At 38.9% G+C, this 16,982-nt stretch overlaps 1 protein-coding gene across 9 annotated transcripts in view; it reads left to right on the top strand.

The window, feature by feature from the left end:
• The window catches only part of nfia (nuclear factor I/A), a 732,272-nt gene that overhangs the window by 602,149 nt on the left and 113,141 nt on the right, over nucleotides 1-16,982 (top strand). For 5 of the 9 annotated variants that reach the window (XR_011961149.1, XR_011961150.1, XR_011961147.1 and 2 more), the window contains 2 exons: nucleotides 9,709-9,783; nucleotides 11,113-11,241. The exons of 2 other annotated variants lie outside the window; for them this stretch is intronic. Coding sequence is in view for 2 of the 7 variants with exons in the window: in XM_072574236.1 (XP_072430337.1) it covers nucleotides 9,709-9,783; nucleotides 11,113-11,241 (204 nt within the window). In the remaining 5 variants the exon portion in view is untranslated. The remainder of the gene's footprint in view (nucleotides 1-9,708; nucleotides 9,784-11,112; nucleotides 11,242-16,982) is intronic. 2 more of the 9 variants (XR_011961151.1, XM_072574238.1) reach the window with 1 other exon arrangement.

The following is a 16,982-nucleotide window of genomic DNA, read 5'->3' on the forward strand; positions in this document are numbered from 1 at the left end:
CCAATCACACATATTAAAAAAAAACATGCTATAGTACAACAGTTTTGCTGACAATTCGGCTGAGGTGAATGACAGGTTGAGGGCAAGATGATTTGTCTTTTCGAGGTAGAAGACATCGTAGAGAGAGAAAAAAAACAGCAGTGCTTTCAAGTAATAAGTTCTGCAGAGAAAGTGCTGACTTGGCTTCAGTTTGATTTCAGCCGACAGAACCATTGCGGGAGTTCATCATTCAGGTTTGCAGCTCAGCTCATTCAGGAAGGCTGGAGTATTAATGATATTACTTTTTGTTCTAGGTATTAGACAGCTCTCGACCTAAATGAAAATTACTCCCTTATGAATGCAAGCAATTGACCTGATGAATGTGCACAAGTCTACTAAAATTTAACTGAAGCTCTCAACAGGAAATATCAGTTTTCTCTCTCTGCTCACCAAATGTTATTCCAAATAAAATTATTTTAGGGGCAATTCCATTGTCAAATAATTTTCTGTAATATGAAAGATGTATCTATTTAATAACTTAGTATTCTAAATCCCATAACACCCCTCTTTCCATATGATTCATTCTCCTTGGAATTTATTGTTCACCTGCATGGTAAGTTTTGGGGCAGAGGTGCATTTAAAGACCAAGAAGTTGGCAGCTGGAAATCCCGCTATTCTCCTGCCTCAGTTCTAATTAAGTCTGTGGTGGGAAGATCCAAGGATAACCTTCCTGTTATGCTTTTTACAGGTGTATAATACCCGCTTAAGGGCCCTAGCTCACTAATGCTGGTATTCACCAGGGATCTGGTGGCCAGGGACTTGCCATGCAAGAATCAGGAAAGTAAACGCTGTTGGGGTTGCTTGTGGGCTATGCAGGGGTGGGGTGGCACATGGTTGGGGAGTGGTTCCCTGCTCAAACACACACAGTGCCTGATTGTGGGGCCCACTCAAAGGGAAAAGGCAGGTAAAAAAGCAGCAATACTTGGAAGTGAATGTACTGATTGAACTGGAGTGCTATTTTGAAGTATTCAAGAGGAGTCTGACCAGTATATCTCATTCACATGTTTCATGATTTATTCCTTGTGGACCACCATTGGGAAGAGGGCCCTGCTGCTGATCTTTGCACCTAATTAAGCAAACCTTCCCAAAAGGATGCCAGGTGGGACTCTTGCTGACTCTAGCCAACAGCCGAGATCCCCATTGCCCCTTCGAATATTCTATTTATAGTGTTTCTGCCTTCAAGGGTGAATTCTGATTTCTGTCACCCCTTTGTATTTTTTTTTTCTGAACTAGTTTAGTATGAATTTTAAATTTTAATTTAAACTGCTTGTTTCTGTCACTGTGTCCAGATCAACACCCCCTACCCCATCCAAATCTCCTCTTTTTCAGGTAACATAAACAAGTTTTACCCAGTTTCTCATCCTATCTCATTCGTGAGAGATGAATCACGCCAGTGAAACATTGATGGATTTTCTTCAGCATCTATGTATTCTTACAAAGGTGGAGGCTCCAGACTAAGCACAATATTTTGAATTAAAATATGACTTAACAGTTGTGCTTGCTTTCCAAGCATATTGTGAAGTAACTCAATCTCCCATTTGTCTTCTGAGTTGGGAGAGGGAATTAAAATGTATTAGGGTTTTTGAAAAATATATAGAACCTCTCTTGAAGTAACCATTCCAAAGGGCTTATATTTCCAGACTACAGCTTGGATTTTACATTTGTATTACAAGGATATCTTCTTAATATTTTTGTAGCATTCATGAACTTCCTACCATTTTTCGCACATGGTCAGAGGATTCTAGTTGCTGGCCATCTGTGTTGGTGTGCTAAATGCATCAGGTCCAGTGCAGATCTTCTTGGGGAAGGTATTCAATAGGTGTCAGAAAATCATTGCTGTGCCAGTTCTTGTATGTAATTGTTTGACAGACCTGGATGATTATTTTTGCTAGTTTTAGAGTTTCTTTGTTTTTAATCAACCTGTTTATCCATGCTAAGGCTCACCTCTGGAGTAGTTGGGACTTAAAGCCAGGTCTTCTGGCTCAATGGTAGGGACACTGCCACTATACCACACGACCCACGATTGTGCTTCTTTGACTTGGATTTTTGTGGCAAACCCCTTGATTGCATCTCTCAGCCAAACAGATTACATCTAGACAATGGTTTAAAAGTTGGAATATCCCACTTTGTACTGACTTGCCTTTATTAAAGTATGTAGATTATAAAAATAAATTGTAAAATATTGGGATTTAAATTCACTGAGGTCATTGTGCTACTGAGTATAATGAGTGAGAATCTCACCACTGCTTCAAAACAGAGATCTAATTTCAAGTATTAACCAGGAGGGGCAGCACAACAATGGCACTTAAATCCATGAGACATCAGGAGCTTTGAAAATTTATGATGGACCATCTTATTGAACTGCTGAAGATTGGGCAGTCTTAAGCATACTCAACAGTATAAGAAGTTTCAGGATTTTTACCCAGTGATTATGAAGGAGTATAGATATAGTACTGATAAAGCCGAGAAGCATGCCAATTTTGCAATGGACAAAGCTTCTTAGAATGCTAATACTTTCTGACATGGTTCTAGTTTTGTTCATGGACAAGGTATGAAATTCTAACCATATGAATTTCTTTGCTAATAAGTAGTTTTGATATTAATTTGATCTTAAGCTAACTGTAAAGAAAACAATTGAAGACATAATAGATTTTGAAGCTTTGTATTTGTCTTTATATTTTAGAAGGAAAATAATTTGATCCATGCAAATAGAAATTAAGATTGAAAATAACTCAAGTAAACAGTAGGAGAAACAGAATCAGCATTGGTCAAATTTGCTTATTTAGTGGGCAAGTCTACCTGTGGAAATCAGAATTATCTGATGTAATCCAGCATAGTCAAAATTAGGGAAACTGAGTTAATGATGTGGTCAGACCTCGTGATATACATGTTTTTTTTTTAAACTTTTTTTTCCCCTAGAGACAGAATTTTCTCCAAATAAAGGTATTGTAGATGTTGAATATTCATTTGGAATAAAAACACCATTCCACTATTGTTCACTGCATTGCTGTCTGTTGTTTGGCCAGTTTTGACAAAAGTTCCTCAACCTAAGATGTTACTTCCATTTGTCTCTCCACAAAGACTGCCTGAACTGCTGTGCATTTCCAGCATTTTCTAGTTTTAATTAAGATTTTCGTTGACGGCAATATTTTACATCTCTGAGTGTCTGTTGTATTCTCCATTTGTGATACTTGTGGAACGCCCCAGAAATCAATGGAATTTTTATTACTGGATCAAACCTTGTATAGCAGAGTGCAAATTCTGGAGGGGCCACAGTTATAGCTTCAAGACGTCAAGCTTACTTTATTAGAACAAATATGCAGAATAGAATGTCAAGGCTGTCCACTGAGTAGAAACTAAATTGTTTAATGAGTGGAAAGTCAATCCTTTGTCACTGTTTACTAAGGATGTCAAATAAATTAGATCTGATAATTAAAAACCACAAAAGTAATCAATCTATTTTTTTCCTTACAATTAATTAAACGATTAAGGGTTTTTTTGAATAATGCAGGTTAGGGTTCAGTTTGCCCCAACAAAATCATCAAGCAGGTCATGCACAGCATAACTCTGGTGGCACTGGTGTAACTGTAACATTAGATTAGATTAGATTACTTAGTGTGGAAACAGGCCCTTTGGCCCAACATGTCCACACCGACCCGCCGAAGCGCAACCCACCCATACCCCTACATTTACCCCTTCACCTAACACTACGGGCAATTTAGCATGGCCAATTCAACTGACATTGTTCCAATCTCACCTACTGCATCATATTGGCAGGTTATTACCCTCAATTTTGCCATTATAATATCTCTCGTAGCATTGTCTAATGAACAGAAAGCTTTGGGTGCTTCATGCCCTGTGAATTTATATTCCCCATGATCTGCACTGACTGTCCACTCAGGATTTTTACTCGCAATTAAAAAAAAGTCTATCTCCAGTCGTCTTGGGTTGTATTCAAATCCATGCTCCCGCAGAAAGTCAATTCCTGGTTTAAAGCAACCTTCTGAAAATACCAGTTTGGCAAGTTATTTGTCTTGGTTATTTGAAGTATAAAAATACTTTTGCTGGTTGTACAGAGAACAGAAAATTTGCCTGCTACAAATTCCTCTAAAATGAGCCTGTCAATATTATTTTGCTTCATTTTATTTTGTCCAGGTTTAGGAGTTCAGTTATTATTGTACCCAGTGGTTGCAATTTTCTGTTATTAAGTGAGTAGAATGGTGCAGTGTTTCAATTTTGTTAGTCAGCACTCTAGCCACTTGCAGCACATTTGTAACGTCATTTGCAACTTCATATTGTGTGTGAATATTCACATTCTCTGTGTGGTTGTTGAACAGTTTGTAAAACACAGACTTCACAGGTGTACAAAGTTCAAAATCACACAACACCAGGTTATAGTCCATCTATCACCTGATGAAGGAGCGACTCTCCGAAAGCTAGTACGCTTCCAATTAAACCTGTTGGACTATAACCTTGTGTTATGATTTTGAACTTTGTACACCCCAGTCCAACACCGGCATCTCCAAATCATGACTACTTTCTTCACAGGTGTAGATTATGTTGTATCACATCCTTATGAAACATACATATTTTTCCAACATTACAGATGTGTTTTCTTGTCGGGACAGTTTGAGTCAAAGCCCTTCCATTCTCTGAAAAACTGTGTGTCTCTAAAAATGAAAATCAGGAAATGTTGGTTCTAATAATTTCAGAATTTTTAACATAAATTCACAAGCTGTGGGCATTGCATTTATCACCCATCCCTAAGTGTCCTTGGGAAGGTGGTGGTGAGCTGCCTGCTTGAACCGCTGCATTCCATGTGCTACAGGTAGGCCAACGTGCCGTTACAGAGGGAATTCTAGGATTTATTTTCCCCAAAGACACCAAAGGAGGGCCAATGTATTTCCAAATCAGGATGGCAAATGGCTTGGAAGGGAACTTGCAGGTGATGGTGTTCTGTGTATCTGCTGCCCTTGTATTTCTAAATGGAAGCGGTCAGGTGCTCAGAAGATGCTGTCTCAGGAGCCTTGGTGAATTTCTGTACTGAGACTTGTCAGTGGTGTTTGGTGCTATTACAGAGTGTTGTTGATGGAAGAGAGAGTGAATGTGGATGTGGAGACAATCAAGTGATTTGTTCTGGATGGTATCAAGCTTCTTGAGCGTTGTGGTGCTGCACTCATCCAGACAAGTGTGAAGTATTCCATCGCACTCCTACTTTTACATTGTAGATGGTGGATAGGCATTGGGGTGTCAGGAGCTAGGTTACTCACTGCAGTAGTCCTTCAGTGCATAAGTGGCTAACCAAGTTCAGTTCCTGGTAAATAGTAAGCTCCCTAGTTGTTGATGGTCATTAACTGACACTTGTTTGGCATGAATGCCACTTGCCAGACCAAACCTGGATATTACCAAAGTCTTGCTGCATTTAGTTAAGGAATGCTTTCCTATCTGAGGAGTGGTGAATGGTCCTGAACATTTTACAAACATCGGTGAATATGCCCACTTTTAACCTTATGATGGATGGACTGTGATTGATGAAGCAACTTAAGACTGTTAGGCTCAGGACACTACCCTGAGGAACTCCTGCTGAGGTGACTGACTTCCAACAACCAACCCCCACGGTCATGTTCCTTTGTGCCAGGTATGATTGCAACCAGCAGAGAGTTTTCCACTGATTCCCATTGACTGCAGTTTATTTGGAGCTCCTTAATGGCGCACTTAGTTTCTTTTAAGTCCTGATTTAAAAGTTTTGTACTATTCCAAATTATTGTTTGAGCTTGGAGGCATTTCCAGCTATCTATGTCATTGCTAATATAGTATTGAAAGCCATTTCCTTCTTTATTCACTCAGCACAATCAATCTCAATTTCATCATAATCTTTATTCTAACTCATTCTTTACCAGGATCTCAATTGTGGGCTTCCTTCTTGTCTTTGTTACTCCAACCATTGGAAAACTGTAAAAATCTAACCTTGGAGTAATTTACACACTGCATTTTGGTTTCCTTTTCCACCATTTTGCAATATCTTTCTTCAGTAACATACTATCTGAGCCTTCAGATATCTGATCAACAAAAGGGTCTTTTTTTCAACACAGATTAAAGTGCCTTTATTTTGCTTCAGAGAGCTGCTAGTTGTTCTATATTGGGGAACAGGGTCGATTAGTTTTCTTGCCACTCCTTTACCTAACTTGCACTCCAATGACTGAAACAAGTGGTCAGATCCAAACCATCAACTGATGCTGACATAGCAGAAAGCCCAGGAAACTACAGTTTGTCACAATTTGCTTTTCCTGATGAAGAGCTTTTGCCCGAAACATTGATTTTCCTGCTCCTCTGATGCTGCCTGATCTGCTGTGCTTTTCCAGCACTACTCTAATCTTTACTCTAATCTCCAGCAGTATGTGTGCTTGCCATTAGATAAGGATGAATTGAGGTTGGAAGTGACCGAATAAGCAAATGATGCTTGCAGACACATACGTACACAAAATCACATAAATTTGGAATAAGCTATTTGGCCCCTTAAGCATGCTCCATTCTGCAATAAGGTCATGGTTGATCTGATTATGGCCTCAGCTCCACTTTCCTGTCTACTCCAATCCCTATGATTCAAAAATCTACCTACCTCTGTCTTTAAAATGCTCCATAACACCTTCATCTCAGGAATCAATCATGTGAACCTTCTCTGAACTGTTTCCAATGCAGTTACATCTTTCCTTAAATAAGAAGACCAAAACTGTGCATAGTACTCTAGATGTGGTTTCACCAATGCCTTGTAAAACCGTACAAAAATATCCTTACTTTTGTGTTCCTTTCCCCTTGCAACAAACACCAAAACTCCATTTGCCTTCTGAATGCCTGGCTGTAATGGCACACTAACGTTTTGTGATTCATGTACTAGGACACAACTTACTTTCCAACCAGGCACAAGAGAAGGCAAAATCAATCATTGATTTTTACCATTGCTACTTCTAGGTAGCTGGTTTCCTGAAATCGATGCATCTCACCTGATTTTCCTTTGCATTGAAGTCAATGAGAAGAGAAATCAGTCAGGGTTAAAATCGATCAGAAAAGCTGCCACCCTGAAACTGAATGCATGGGTATTTCTGCTGCTTCCAATCTGGTGGCTTCTGCTGATAAATTCTTATGTGTCCATATTGATTAGATTAGATTACTTAGTGTGGAAATAGGCCCTTCGGCCCAACAAGTCCACACCGACCCGCCGAAGCACAACCTACCCAGACCCATTCCCCTACATTTACTCCTTCACCTAACACTACGGGCAATTTAGCATGACCAATTCACCTAACCTGCACATTTTTGGACTATGGGAGGAAACCCACGCAGACACGGGGAGAATGTGCAAACTCCACACAGACAGTCGCCTGAGATGGGAATTGAACCCGGGTCTCTGGCGCTGTGAGGCAGCAGTGCTAACCACTGTGCCACCGTGCCGCCCACTATTGTGTGGGGATAAGATTGAATTTAGCTCTGATGAATAACCTGTAAACAAAATTCTATGTATTCACATGGATAGTTGTAGATATATATTCCATTGTAATTCAGTGCCTTAGAAAGAGAAAGAAAAACAAACATTGAGTTTAAGAAGTGACCAGGTTTTCTCCAATTCATTGTCACTGGGAAAGGATTCTACTCAAAATGGTCAATAATGTACTAATTATTCCAATGGTATGCCGGCAGTCCTCCCATCTTCCACTGTATATTAGCTTCATTCAGAGCTCTGTTGCCCACGTCCTTACTTTCACTAAACCCATTCTACCTTGGGTCTGCTGACTTACATTGTCTGGCAAAGTTTCAACTTTAAATTTCTTGTTTTCTTTCACATTTCTCTCTGGTGTCCCCCAACCCCCACCTCCCCTCGATTATGTGTAATTTCCTCTAGCCAGAACTAAAAACATCCTCAATGTTTACAGTTTTCCAGTTCTAACATATTGGGGTTCAGGATTTTAATCACTCAATAACTAATGTTCATGCCTTGACTAGTTCACAACTAGGCCTTCAGATCTGAAGTTCACCTCTCCATCCTCTGCTGCTCTATCACTCCACCTTCCTTTGATATGTCCTTTAAAACCTTTTTATTCAAGCATGTGCTTGTCATCTGTCTTCTGTGATTTGATGTCAAATGTTGTTTAATAGTGAAGCATGTTGGGATTTTTTTTGGTGTATCAGTGCAAATTGTTTTAATTATCTGGCTGCTTTAATAATGAATTCTGAGCCCATAAAACTAGGTTCTGGATTTTTAAAGCTTTACAACAGCCATTTTCTTTAGGTGTCATTGGGTGTTTATTACAGAAATGATCAAAGATAAGGAGGTTCTTTCCAATTCTCTTACGCAACTGTAAAGTTCTCTGAAGCTTCAGAATAAGAAGTTTGATATGCTTACACAGATACACTGACTGCAAATCTCCTAAATGTAACAAAATTCTATCAGACTAATATTTTGAAATGCCAGGACCTCAATGTAATATTTATTGTTTTTAACAGTAAGGGCCTATTTAAATTTGGCAACTGCTTATGACTAATAAGGGAGAAGAAAGCGACTAGAAGAAGAGATAAAGATCACACAATCAGAAAAGGTTACTGATCCTAAACACTGGAGGAGGCAAAGAGTCTCCTTTCTTCTTTCCCCTTCCCATTTTTGTCACCCATGATTGGCTGGAAAATAATTTCCATTGAATTTACCAGCAGAATTTTAGAACACTAATTGTCATAATCTGTTGGATTTAATAATAAGCTCTGAACTAGGCATTAATTTTAACAATGTACCTCGTAAATTGATTCCAGTCTATGCTGTGTGCTATTGTATATTTGTGTATTGTCAAAAACTTTCCCTTAAATACTAATTTATGTAATGTAAATAATATGCATATCTTTTAATGTTGTTTTGCATAAATAACTTGTATAATCGTGGTATTTCTAAAGGATAAGTTGATAAGCCAGTACTCCTATAATAACAAAATAATTGTGTTTGTCTTCATTACATCTAATAACTTCAGACAGTGTTCACATAGATTATCATTTTCATAATTAAGGGTTTAAGAAAATTCTACAAGTTCAAATAATGAAGGGTTGAAATGTAAATGAGTAAAATTAAATGGCATATAACTATATGTAAAGGTCTGTGTTTGTTGCAGCATTTAATACTTCTCAAATGATTCCATTCTGTGTATCTGTTGGTAAATACCTGCCAAAGTTGTATGTTTTGTTATTAGCCTTGTCTGGTATTAACTGCATCAGGAACTGATATGACACCATCTGACGATAGAGATCCCCAGTCTTTTGCGACCTTCAGAGAATTGGGTCTGTGCCTAAAACATTCAATGTATTTTTAATGCCATGGGATTGGAGGTTATGCAAAGTACAAGTATACAAAAAACCTTAACTGTACCACCTTCTCCCTACTGTGTGAATATTGGTGGCCAATTTGACTCTAAAGCAGTCGGACACTGAACACACTTCTACAAAGACAGTCAGCAGTGGATGTATTGCATGATATTTGTTAACTTGGATGAAAGTTAGTGTGCATATAAAATGCCAAAGTGTCAAACTTCTCTTACTGATGTTATTGAAAGTACATTTATCACCATTTAAATTATTTAAGCGATAAATGCATGTAAAAATTTGCTCCATTCCTCTGCTGCTTGTTTCTTTCAGATCCGGAAACATATTTCTTTAGTGACCTCTCAAACTCAAAGGTCACACAGCTGAAGTCTACAGATGTACATTCAAGTAATTATTTTTTTTACCAATATTGAACTGTTTGTCAATTCATTACATTGGAACAAAGAGAGATTTGAAAGTGAAATGCAACTTCTCTGTATTAATAATCTGAGAGAATGAAAGCTGGACATTGCTGAAAACAACCGAGATGAGTTTATTGCAGTTTCATTATGTCACTATTGTAATTTAGATGGTTTTTACATTATGAAAGTAGTCATTGATCTAATTGAATAACATTCAGTGAATATGAAGGCTATCTAGGAGCAACTAGTTCCATGTCATCGCGCATCTGACAGAATTATTTGGGTTTTGTGTTTAGCCAATAGCAGTAGAATATGTTTGATTTGAGATTACAAGGAGCCTAGCAACATGTCACATCAATAGTGTTGTGTCTCATAAGGGGTTACTTGGAGCCTAGTGACACATCATAGCAACAGATTGTGTCTGGCTCGGGAATACTTAGCGCATAACAACATTCCACAGAAATGGTGTGTCTGACTTGGAGACCCTGGGATCTTAGCAACACATCAGATTAGCAGAGTATGTCTATCTTGAGGATACTTAAAACCTGACAATGTGCCATAACTTTTTTGTGTGTGTTACCACGTCACCTGACAATGTTCAATGTGGGTAGTGCCCCATCTCCACATAAAATGCCCAAGTAAAAAAATCATTTTTTGAAGAAATAAAAGCATTTCAGCAGACCATCCAAGGTACAAGTATTGCCTGACACTTTCAGGGGCTAATTAGAGTACTACATATTTATTCACAGGCTACAGCAAAAGTTTCACTCCTGACCTGACTTCCATTTCCCAACTGTAGCCTTGCCAATCATGGTTTATGAGGCCAACTCCCTGGTCGAATATTTTGGGTGTTTCCCAGATGGCTGTGCAGTATCCTCGATTATGGTGTTAAATGTACGTTCTGTGAATTCTTTGAAACAACTGGAAGTTTGACGCTTCTGGCATTTTTCAGTCTAAAACTCCAACGGAATTCTTTTGCAGGTTTAGTTTAGATAGAATGGCATGGTTTATGAATGTAGCTTGTACTTGAAACCATTTTCTTGCATGCATACTCTCTTTCCTCTATTATTAACCTGACAAGGAATGTTGTTTGAAGTTGCTAAGTAAACATGCTGAGGCACCATAGAACGTGAATGATGCAGAATGCTTTTTGCGCTGCCTAACTCTCTCTGTCTGCAGTCTCTTCCCTTACCCTCCTCTTCTGTCTTCCCCAAACTCATGCTGCTTTTACACCCCATTCCCCCTCCACATTGCACAGGCTGTCGTTTCATGACCTAGCATTATTAAAATTGCACTTATCGATCATTCTTGCCAGGAATGCCATCGCCTACTACACTAAAGAAGTCAGAGAAGTCTGGTTTCAGCAGTCCCACGCCTTCGCAGACCTCCTCCCCTCGAACGGCATTTACACATCATCATCGGCCTGTGATTACAGCACCCAGAGGTGAGGCACGGCCGCTGAGAGCCCTTCCCTGTAGCTCCTACTAAAGAGTATAGGGTCTTGGCCAAGTAGCTTGTAGTTCGGTGCCTTGAATTACAGAAAATAAAAGCTATAGGAAAGAATTCCTTGTGTGGATTGGGGGTTATAAAGCTAAGGAGTAGTGTTTTTCAGTCTTGCTGTAGACTAAGAGGGAAAGGACTCACATTGGTGACTTCTTATACACTTAGAATCAAAGTTCACTGGTCTTGTTAACAGCTGGTTATATCTTATGTTTTCTGTCAGTTCAGTGATTTTTTTTTTAATCAGCTATTTTTATTCAAGCTATATTTAAAAGCCCCTTTCAATGATTTCATTATATGTGCCTATTATAATTTGCTGTGTCTGGTTATTGTAATAATTAATGACACATGTCTCAGCTGGACCATTTTCCCATCTAATCTCCTTTCATCTTGTTACTAAAATTAAGAAATTACAAAATTGCTCAAGGATAAGTGACTGTCTGCTTTTGACATTATGGAATGCCCAATTATCTTATATGTACAACTTCAGCAATTAATGGTGAATAAATGCACATTTTTCCAGAGTTTGATTGAAAATGAAATCTCTGCCTTACACAGGATCAGACTCTGCTTTCTGGGTTTCTCAATGTAAGAGTACAGCTGATGCCATATTTTCTGAAAATGCCAGAGAGCATTTTTTGAAGATGATAGAGCAATCAAAGTAGATCACCAAAAGCCATACAAATTGCCTTTCAGTCCTCATTGACATGATGGTGATTAGCTATTTTCACCAGCAGAATGACAGTCCATCTACTGTACCAGTCCTACCAATTTGTTTCAGTGCATGTGCACAAAGCGAGTTGGAATTTGACATAGTTCTCATTTTTAAATACAATGAGGGAAACAGTTAAGTTTCAGTGTCTGCCAGTAAAAGGTGGATGGTGCTGGTTAGTAGAGTCAGTTGTGCCTCCAGGATAAGAGTTCTATTGAACTCTGTTGCCCTCCATTGGCATGTTTCTTGCAAGACCCATTGGGGACCATTATTACCTTCTGCTCCGTGAATTCATTATTTCAATATAGCCTTTGTTGTCTTCCAAAGATTACACTTTTAAGATAGAAAAGTGTTTGTAATGAGAGCTGTGCCAATAAAGTATTTTGATCCATGTTTTTAACCCATTGTTCTCCAGGCAGTAGCTTCTCATTCATGGAGGCACCATATAACAGCATTGTATACTGAAGGCCCCTCATCCTCTTATAAGAGAGAAAGGGAAGAAAGGTTGAAATATCCTCAGCCTAACTTATGTATCCTATTTGTGTTGCATCATAAGCAGAGATTTGGAACAAAAACAAATTAAAATGGATGGAAAAAAGAACAAAAAGTCATTGACCAGAATAAAGATATATTCCCACAGGAATGACAGAATGAGAGACAACACTATCAAACTCACTTAGTGATTTTCTGTAATTCAGTTATCATTGGTTAGGTAAATCATAAGCTATTGTCTATAAGGGATCATAATTATCTCTATTAGAGAAAGAGAGGCAGTTGGTTATATAGCGTGAGGAACACACCTCTTCATATTGATGAACAGTCAGATCCCAAGTCTACCTTAGCTGGAATTGGAATTGAACCTGCTCTATGGATAAGACCATAAGACATAGAAGAAGAAGTAGGCCATTCAATGCATTGAGTCTGCTCCACCATTCAATGAGATCATGGCTGAACTGATGGTCCTCAACTCCGCTTCCACGCATTTTCCCAAAACATCAGATGATAAGAAATAGGAACAAGAGTAGGCCATCACGCCTCTTGAGCCTGCTCTGCTATTCAGTAGACTCATGGCTAATTCACCATTTCTCAAGTTCACTTTCCTGCCTTTTCCCTGTAATCATCAATTCAGCCATTGATCAAGAATCTATCCATCTCAGCCCTAAATAGACAGAAGGACTCTCCGCCCACAGCTTTCTATTCCAAACATTTTCAATCCTCAGAAAGAAGACATTTCTCCTTATCTCAGTCTTAAATTGGATGTTAATCTGATCTGCCATGTTTGCCATTTAGTCAACTAAGCTGACCAGCCTCTCCGGTTATCATTAGCACAGACTATTTACCCTGACTGAAGTTAAAACAAATATAGATGGGGGAGAGGACCTTGAAAATCTGAAACCAAAGTGGATACCATGTATTGAAAGTACAACATCTTGTTAAAAGAAATGCATTTAAATATTGATCTTTGATCTCTCCAATCTCCTCTGAACAACTCCCAAACTCACCACCAGTTTGGAATCTTTGAAGAGCTCATTATGTTCATGGTTTAATCCCAAGGATCAATCTGTAACCATTTCCTAACAAGAATAGGAAGCTGTAACCTACTCTGTCTTTAGCTTTACATCCCTTTTGTGTAGGCAACCTTCTAACTTTGCTCAATGTTCCTCCATAATGATATGACTGAAAATGAAAGCTCCTGAACATATAGAAATTTGAACTTGTTAATGCTTTATGACATTACCCAGATACTATGTAGACATAACGTTTAGTCTTGTCTATTAATCCCTATTTATAACTAAATTGACCTTTGACTTGAACAAATCGTTGTGAAGTATCTGATTCATTTACAAATCATGCAATTACATTATCCATCCAGAAGATTAAAAACTGATATTCTATTATCAGTGAAGTGAACATAACTGGATATTTCTTCAAAGGGACAACATAATCAGCATGGGCCAAATGGCCTCTTTCTCTGCCTTATGCATCTAAAGCAGGAAACTAATAATGCATTTCAATCTGTGGACTAGAACAAAAAGGCAATCAATGGCAAGAGTTAAAGCAGATTTAACGATGTAACAAGGGACTTTCGCTAACAAGGTCAACAGTTGTATTAATTTCCTGAAAGTCTTGTCATATCTTCAAGCAGAGCAAATTTTGATTAGTATTGGATATATTAGTTGTGGAAATAAATCAGCTTATTGTAATATTGAAGAAAACATCTCTAAGAGGATTTTTTAAGGTATCATTATTAGTCTTAACTAAGCATTCACTTTCTTGTCTCTGAATCGGGGGACTGAGTCCTAAATGTGAATGCACAATCTAAATTGCCAATTACATGCAGTAATAAGAGAATATAGCATTAGTGCAGGGTCTGTCTTTGCGATTAGGTGTTCAAGCACGGTAAAAGCAAAGTGCTAGAGAAATGTTACAAGTGTGTCAGCAACCAAAGACAAAGAATGAGTCATTAATATTATGAATCCAATTCGGTACTGAAGAGAGATGTGGAAAAACTATGAGATTTACAGTCTCGAAAATAGTGCGTGAAACAGGTGAAGCAGAAGGGAAGACTGGGGAAAGGTTAGAGGATGAGGGAAATTAGCAATCACAGGTGCCACAGAACAAAAGGCAAAGGGAGTGGTAATGGTTATAGAGAAGTTGGATATGTCCGGAGTGGGTATTAACGATGGTGTGTAGGTTAATTCTGCTTGAAACAAAACCAATAAAACCAAGATATGAAACATTAGGAAAGGATGGGGTGCAGAGAAGACAGTGGAAGCAAAATCAAAGCCAGAATTCATTGTCTGAGGTTGTTGAACTCTATTTCGAGTCCACAAGACTATAAAGTACCTTAAAGGAAAATGAGATGCTGTTCTCCAGCTTGTGCTGGGCTTAGATGCTTAGAGCAACATGATGTATTGACATGGCAAACAAATGAGACATCAGGTCATGCTTGTGGACTGAGCATTATCCAATTTTCATTTGATCTCATCAATATAAAAGAGACTACATTGTGAGCAGTGAATAGGGGAGACTAGATTGGGAAGAGGTACATGTAAATCCTGCTTCACCTGAGAGGAATCTTTGGGGCTTTGAACAGGGAGGAGGGTAAATGGCAAATGTTATACTTCCTAAAATTGCATGGGATGTGCCATGGGAGGAAGATGGTGTTGGCGATGATAGAGGAATGGCCCAGGTAGACACAGAGGGAATAATCTTTTTGGAATGCCAACAGGGGAGGGGAAGATATATTTGGTGATGGCATTATGCTAGAGTGATGGAAATCCCAGGGACTGATCCTTTAAATATAGAGGATGGTGGAGCAGGAAACAATGACAAGGGGTCTCTATCCCAGTTCTGGGATGGAAAGAAAAGGATGAGGGAAGAAGTGCAGGAAATACTTTGGACGTGGTTGAGAGCCCTGCCCCCTGTCGTGGGGATATCCTCAGTTGAGGAAAAAGGATATACTGTAGCACCCTAGTGGTAGGTAGCAAAATCAGAACAGATGTGACAAAGTTGGAAAAACTGAAAGAATGCAATTAAGTCTTTACAAGAAGCAGGATGTGAGGAAATGAAGTCAAGGAAACTGTGGGAGTCAATGGGTTTCCAAGGAATATTAGTAAATAGCCCATCCTTGGAAACAGCATGCAGAGAAGGAAGAGATGGACAAAGTCAGGGATTGGCCAGCTAAAAGTGAAAGAAGAGTGTAAGTTGTAAGCAAAATTTTCGGAGAAGAGGCAGAAGCTGCACCAATACGGTCGTTCATGTTCCGGGTAAAAGAGTTATGGAAGGGGTCCTGCATAAAATCCCACAAAAATAATTAGGATACCATGCAGGTATCCAAGGCCCCACATTTTATTCAAGAATGGCGAGTCAGTTTAAGGAAAAATTATTCAATGGGAAATCAAGCTCAGCCAGGGATGGAAAGGTGGTAATAGAGGCCTCCAGACAAGGAAGAAACAGAGAGTCCTCAGGCAATCTGGTGTTGGAGTTGTAGTGGGATTTGACATCCATATGGAAGGGGAAGGCTGGAAAATGGAAATTGTTGAAAATCTGTTCAGAATTGGAAGAATTGTGACTGTAGTGGAAAGAGGCAAGACAAGGGCAATATACGTGGAGTCAAAATTGGGAGAAATAAGCACAGCAGGAAGAAACCAGCTGAAGTGATGAGTCTGTCAGGGCAGTCCTGTCTGCTGATTTTGGGAAGAAGTTAGAAGCAGCTATGAACTGGTAAGCTGCAGAGAGAAGATCTCCAAAGGAGATGAGGTCAGTGACAGTCCTGAAACAATGATTTGATTGGTGGCTTCATGGTCCAGGGGTACATCGAATGGAGTTTACAAGAGTTGGCGCCCAGCCTCTGCTAAGTGGAAGTCAGCACACTGGGCATCAACAATAGCACCATCCTTCAGGTGCTGCCAGGTTTGCTGAATATTTCCAGCATTTGTCATTTTTATTTCAGAATTCCAGCGTCCACAATATTTTGTTTTTGTTTTTGTTTTAATGTTAAACAGATTCCCTGTTTGCCCAATTTTCAAGGAGAGCAGACGCCTCAACCAATGTGCCCAAAAAGTATCTGGTCAATTGGCCAACATCACTATACTTGAATATACACCTGCAACCTCTTACATCTGAGCAATGATTACCCTTCAAAAGAATGTTCCTAGCAAAGCAAAATCTGAAAGAACTACGGATGCTGAAAAAAAGAAACTGAAATTGCTGGAAAGGCTTAGCAGGTCTGGCAGCACCTGTGTAGAGAAATCAGAGTTAAAATTGCGTGACCCTTCTTCAGAATTGGTAAAGTAGTGTTTTGGGATACCCTCTGGAAGGATGAAATGCATTTTTATAAATGCACATTTGTTCTTAAAGCTGGTGGGTTCTGTTTGGTAGTAGGAAGAATTCTAATTTGCATATCTTAACCAATTGGTATTCTTGCTTTAACAGCTTTATTTTTATATTAATGGCCTTCAAATTGTCAT

This window comes from Chiloscyllium punctatum, chromosome 7 (genome assembly GCF_047496795.1).
Source record: "Chiloscyllium punctatum isolate Juve2018m chromosome 7, sChiPun1.3, whole genome shotgun sequence".
NCBI lineage: Eukaryota > Metazoa > Chordata > Chondrichthyes > Orectolobiformes > Hemiscylliidae > Chiloscyllium > Chiloscyllium punctatum.